This window comes from Amblyomma maculatum, chromosome 8 (genome assembly GCF_055883805.1).
Source record: "Amblyomma maculatum isolate TAMU_Amacu chromosome 8, ASM5588380v1, whole genome shotgun sequence".
NCBI lineage: Eukaryota > Metazoa > Arthropoda > Arachnida > Ixodida > Ixodidae > Amblyomma > Amblyomma maculatum.
In genome coordinates, this window is record NC_139351.1 from 121,709,175 (window position 1) to 121,715,085 (window position 5,911).

Consider the following 5,911-nt stretch of genomic DNA (forward strand, 5'->3'; position numbering starts at 1 on the left):
TCAGGGGGGCGTTGATTGTGAAAACTTTTATGCCTTATCTTACAGTGAACCTTCCAACGCTTACCAAATTTGTTCTGCGGCGACACGAAGAGAATGAACGGTTGAATGACCTTGTTGAAGGAATTAATTGATATGCAGTATTTGTCAAGGACCGGCAAATTTGATAGATTGGGTAAATCTGGCGTACATAAGGGCAGAGTGAATGAATGGCAGAGAATGACAGTCTTGTATACAGACTGGATAAATGGAAGCATGTACAAATGGTTTCTTGAAATTTATAATGAATGAATGGCCGGGTTTTGTGGGCGGAAGATGTAGCTCCAGATTGGTGCATCGAACCGCGCAGGCTTCGGAAGACACCACGCACCCACTATTAGATGCGCCGTTCTCGTCTCCCGCGGTGGACTCTGCGGTGGTGGGAATGTCAGAAACAGAGGTGGTGTCTCCGTCGCTGTCTCAATTCGCGGGTTTCGACGAGGTGGCCACCGACCCTGCTAAAGAGGTTCGTAGCTCTGGCGTTGTCTTCTACGACAGCGTGTTCGGCATCGTCATGTTCGTCTCAGTCGTCATCGGCACCAGCGTCGGTATCACGCTGCGCTTCATGTTCAAGGAAAGTTGGTCGCCGCGACACGTACGTATACTATACGTGTAATCAAGCATAAGCAGGGCCCCATGCCTCACTGTGGGCCCTTTTCATTCGACAGACTGCCTTCTACAATGTTTTTTGTGTTGCATTCGTTGGCAGTAACGATACTTGACTGTGGCAGATATAAATCGCACTGTTAGCAAAAATTGTAGAGGTGAACTTCTTAGGAAGTGCGTTACAAGTTCGTACCTATAGTTTCAGGTTTCAGTTACAAGTTGCAAGGAAGTTACAAGCTTCGTACCTATAGTTTCGTTATCAGATTGCTCTGTGTTTTCCGACGTCCGACGTTATTCCGACATCTAGAACTTCTTATGTAGACATGTTTGTCGCATATAGCTACGACGTCAGCTCTCTGTTGACGTCTTGTCTACACACTTTCGTATCGCGTGACCATTTGACGGTGTCATCACTATTACTATCATAACTATCACTACCTTATCACTATCTAATCTGATGACTACATATGATTGCTGTCAATGTTGACCTGAATTCTCATTGAGTCACGGTATAATTAGCTATGGCAGATGGTTCGTACTGCGGCAAGCAGGAGCCGTTATTCCCATTTCCCATTTGTGGAATGCTCTCTAGCTGGCAGAAGCATGCATTCGTAAAATGAGCTTTCAAAGGCCGGCTTTGAAGGAATCAACACGACACTTATATTTGGACATCATTGCAATGAACACCAGGGGCAGTTCGGCGCGCTGCGGAAACAATGACTATGTCGTTAGCTTCTGAGCATGAATTCGTAGGATCAAATTTTGGCCGTTGCAGTCGCATTTCTGTCAAGGTGAAATGATCGCGCCTCTTTCCCTCCCTCATGGAGTGGTTTGACTGATCACCGAGGGAAAAACAGTTACCGCGTTTCTGCTATCCTCGCGTGTTGCTGTTTTGTCTACTGCACTGTGAATTTGATGTCATGACTAGGTCTTCCTCATTTTCATGCGCCTTCATGGCTACTACGATATACATTCCCACATATGAGACATGTTTTGAAATTATTTCTGTGGCCACTATCACGGTACGTCCTTCCCTCACAGTGCGCTTCGGATGTTTTGACATATGAGACATTCCATAGATTGTTTATTTTTTTCCAAAAATAACTTGTCAAGTTAGTTTCACTCTTCTATCATAACTGTAGCCCAGAGTTCGCGCTAAGAAGGTGGAGACGCACGCAGACTGACGCCGCTTCGTCCGTATATGTGTGTCTCCGCTTTCTTGCAAACTTCCCGCTCCAAGCAGTTGCCAGAAGAAGCAACCTATTCCGTATTGCGAATGCAAGGCACTAGATAAAGCTCCTATGCTTCCCACGTACCTCATATACACAGCTCTGTAATATTACCAGTTGTAAAACTTCTCATGAGGTGCATATATAAAAAAGCGACGGTTTTAAGCGGGCGAAATTCGGGTGTTTGCGGATAGTGGCGACGCCCACGGTCAATAAAGGAAACTGCGTCTAAGTTGCACAGTGTCATTGTCTGTAAATGCACAACCACCAGAAAAATAAAATTATTTGAAGAGTTATAGTAGTAAAAATTACTAGGCGTAACACCGTAGAGATAGTTAAGAGGAAAAAAAAAATAGATTTTTGGAAGGTAATGATGACCATAGCAGAAAACTTTTATTGACAGCTTCTAGATGGCGTTAAAATCTCTCAGCACCAGAAAAGTGCATACTGCGGCTAGCCACTTTTCGAAGCGGAATTTCCCATCTGATGTGCTCAAAAAGCTCTGATCCTATACCTGTCACGTAATATATCTGCCTTTCTACTCCTGTTCTGACAGGTAATGTATCTGGCCTTCCCCGGCGAGCTTCTGTCGTTAATGCTACGCGAGACAGCTCTGCCTCTGAGCGCGTCCAGCGTGATCGCTGCCGCGGGCTCTATGGAGCGGCCGCTCGCGTTGCGTGTGGCGCGCCATGGCCTCTCCTACGTGCTCCTGGTCAAGGCAGCCTCGCAGGGATGCGCCTTGCTAGCCACCTTCATTGTGCAACCCGGCCGCACCGTCCAGTCCGAGGACTTGGAACGCTTGCTCGACGCCGTGCCTCACCAAGCGCGCCTCGCTGACCCTGCACCTCCGGTCAACGGCACGTCCGACGCCTTCTTCGACATGGCCAGGTCGGCAGTGAGGTTTCTGCTGAAAACATTAAAGGTTTCTGCAACTGGCGCAAGGCGGGCTTAATTGGAGAGATAAGGGCCGTTGCCATGCAGTGTGCATAGTAGTCACTATAGTGCATAGTCAGGCTTATGGAGGTGATGGTGATGATGACGATGCAGGGACAGCTGGATAATCTGGAACCCTCGCAGTAAGCCTTTTTACATCCTTAAAGGTGTAACGCTGTCCCCGATGTATGAGTAGAGCAGCACTGCTACACCGTGGGACATCCTTACTTGCGCAAATGCCATTTTTTTGGCGTCGAAAATCGAATGTTCTGTTCTGCTGAGGCCCCACCGCGCGGCAGTCCTCACAGTGCTCGGGACACTTCTGCAGCGGTTGGCTTTCAGACGGCATTTCTCTCGCTTTTTTTTTATATGCCCCTCTTCCATTTTACACAACGCAAGGCAGCCAACCGAAAAGCTCTGATTGTTAACTGCCGTGCCTTACCCCTGCCTTGCCATTTTTCATGTTGCAGCCTGGGGACACTCGAGCGTCCTTTTTGCGCCTAAAAAAGGTGTAAAAATATACAGTGCTCCAAGCAATATGCGTCCGTGCCGCGTAATACGAATTGTACCATAGGCGGGCAAATAGGAGAAGGGCAAAGTAAAAGCAGCTAAGGTTAGCGAAGGAGGAAAGAGAGAGAAAGGGGTTACTAGAAGCCGGTAGAGAGCAAAGCCAAAGCTGCGGGGGAAATGAGCACCTTCCTCGTTTTTTAAATGCAAAAATGCATTTTAAGGCTTGACGCCTTGCACTTTCGCGGCCCCAACTTTTACCTCCTCACTGCAAAGCGCACAAACAATGGTTACATTAAGTCTCAGCTTATTGGGAAAAATAGGTTTAGGATACCGGAGACGGACTAGTAGACCTATACTTCACCGGACGCCGGCTGCGCACTCACAGCGCCGCACCTTGCTGCGCCTATGTGGTAGTACGCGTGTGTAGGAAGCGTCCGTTAAACCAGTATACGTCACGCCTGTCCGTATCTGCTTTGCTAAAGGCCGCTTTAGTGATCAATAAATATCACCCGTGTTTTCATAAGCGCACACTGGATACACAAACCTGCTTTTGGTGTTGCTGATAGGTTCCGAGTTTTCGAGTTGGATTGTGGAAAGGGGAAGTACTCAGTACATGCCATAGATAAAGGTAGCCTTGGCAGGAAAAATACGCGGATTTTCTTGGCGGCTGCGCTGAAAAGGAGGCAGAGAGGATGGATAGCGCGGTAGACTTTGATGTCCGCAGTTTCCTCTCCGACCACCCTCGAAGGAGAGTGATAACACAGGACTCATGCAAACAGCTTCAAAAGAATACTAGACCATCAGCAATCTTCGCGAGGCAAAACTGCGTCTAGAGACAAAGACGGAACGGGAGAAAACCGTTTAGGCGCTGTTACGACCGTGCATCATCCGCACTTGCGCGCTCTATTGTTCGCCTGTGGGCATGGATAAGTGCTGTGGATATGTGCTGTTGGTACAAGGGCGCTAAGTGAGCCTGTTTCCAGGAATCCTTTTGTGTAAGCCTGTTTTGCTTTGTGGACACCCTGCAAATGCCAAATTGACCCTGTCAAGAGAACGTCTAGAAAAACACAAAGAAATGTCCCCCTGCGGGAAATAGCCGGAAGTGCTTTGGTTCAATTGTTCACCCTTCCCGTCGAGAAGCCCTATCGTCCAGTGAGGAATGCCTACTGTCCAAAGGAGACGACAGAGTGACACGTCCGCTGACGTGCAGGACAAGAAAGGAGCATGACGCATACGGCCATTAAATGATTTCCCGGGAATGCAGGAAAGATTTGCAATTGTCGAAAAGGGACAATGCTGGGAGCAGTATGTGGCGCGCACGTGCTTGGGTTTCTGAGAAGGAAATCCACTTGCCGGAACCAGCCTATCGTTTCTTTGCTGAAGAATAGAAATGTACCTCCTCTCCTCGCCGTTCCCAAGCTTTTCCCGCCAACTAGTGATCACGCCCAACGAATCAATGCCGGACCAGTCAGTGCCTCAGACCATCAGTGCAGTGATGTGTTCGATTGGATGCCGATATCTGAGGGGCGTGCCCTGGAACTGGTTGGTCAGCATCTTCAGAGGGGGGGCTGGACATAGGGGGTTTTAAGGACATTGCAGAGCACGCAAAGACGCTCTGAGCCCTGGGTAAACGGCTCATCCAAAAGCTTCTCGCTATGAACTCTTAACGCTTGCCATTTTGTTAATATATCCTTCTTTTTCATGTAAATAATCATGTAAATAAGTTTTCTCAAAGTGCCATTAAACCTGCTTGTATATATTTTACCAACTTCGAAGATTCAATCCTTCATCAACCCCGAGTCTCTGCACGCTACCAAGTGAAGGCCGGGTCGACTTAGTCCCAGCGTCACGACAGCGCTTGTATATTTCCTTGGCTTTAATTTCCTCAGGATGCTGCGTTTCGTTTTTTCTAATGAAATTGGGGAGGGGGAGAGGTGGTTGGACGCTTTGATCGCTGCTCGGATGATACAGCTGTCGCAGTCGCTTTTTCGATATAGGGTTTGATAGCCTTTCACGGAAGAGCTTGATGAACCTCAAACGGCCTGATAGTTTTGGTAATTAGTCGCTTTGTCTATTCCGAACAGGGGCCTCTTCCCGGAAAACATTGTCGAAGCGTTTATACACACTGTAAGTTATCTTCTATATTTTCTTCCGTTATCGTAAGATATACTCATAGACTCATAGAATGCTCTGCTGGGTAAAAGGTGCTTAAAATACTCAAAGACGAGCTTCTGGAGCAGTTTTCACAAAAATCCGCACGAGGGTCAGGAATGCTGATTTAGCTTGGGGTTCGAGCTTTCTGACATCTTGGCAGCGTTTTTCCGGATACTTGCAGTTCTTGTCTTCATTAGTGAATAAAAATATGTCGGAGGAAACACAGGCGCCGAACTGCAACTTTATTTTGGTTATCCGCCAACCATATCATATATACCACAAAAGAAACGACCACGAGGGAAACAAAATCTAAATACGTGGCGAAAAAACCGGCGCAACAAAAGCAAGGCGTCGAGTTGAATAAGGCTTGTCTTGTAAGAGGCAGTTGCTACCAGGGATACAATATGACAGGATTCAGCGTAGAACAAAGAGAAAGTGCCCGT

The 5,911-nt window shown here is 47.5% G+C and overlaps 1 protein-coding gene across 1 annotated transcript; it reads left to right on the top strand.

The window, feature by feature from the left end:
* The first annotated feature begins 421 nt into the window (after positions 1–421).
* LOC146182392 (neutral amino acid transporter A-like) lies at positions 422–3,319 on the top strand. The gene is made up of 3 exons (XM_084575946.1): positions 422–631; positions 2,428–2,766; positions 3,275–3,319. The coding sequence occupies exons 1-3, from the start codon at positions 422–424 to the stop codon at positions 3,317–3,319; spliced, it is 594 nt and encodes a 197-aa protein (XP_084432072.1).
* The last annotated feature ends 2,592 nt before the right edge of the window (positions 3,320–5,911 follow it).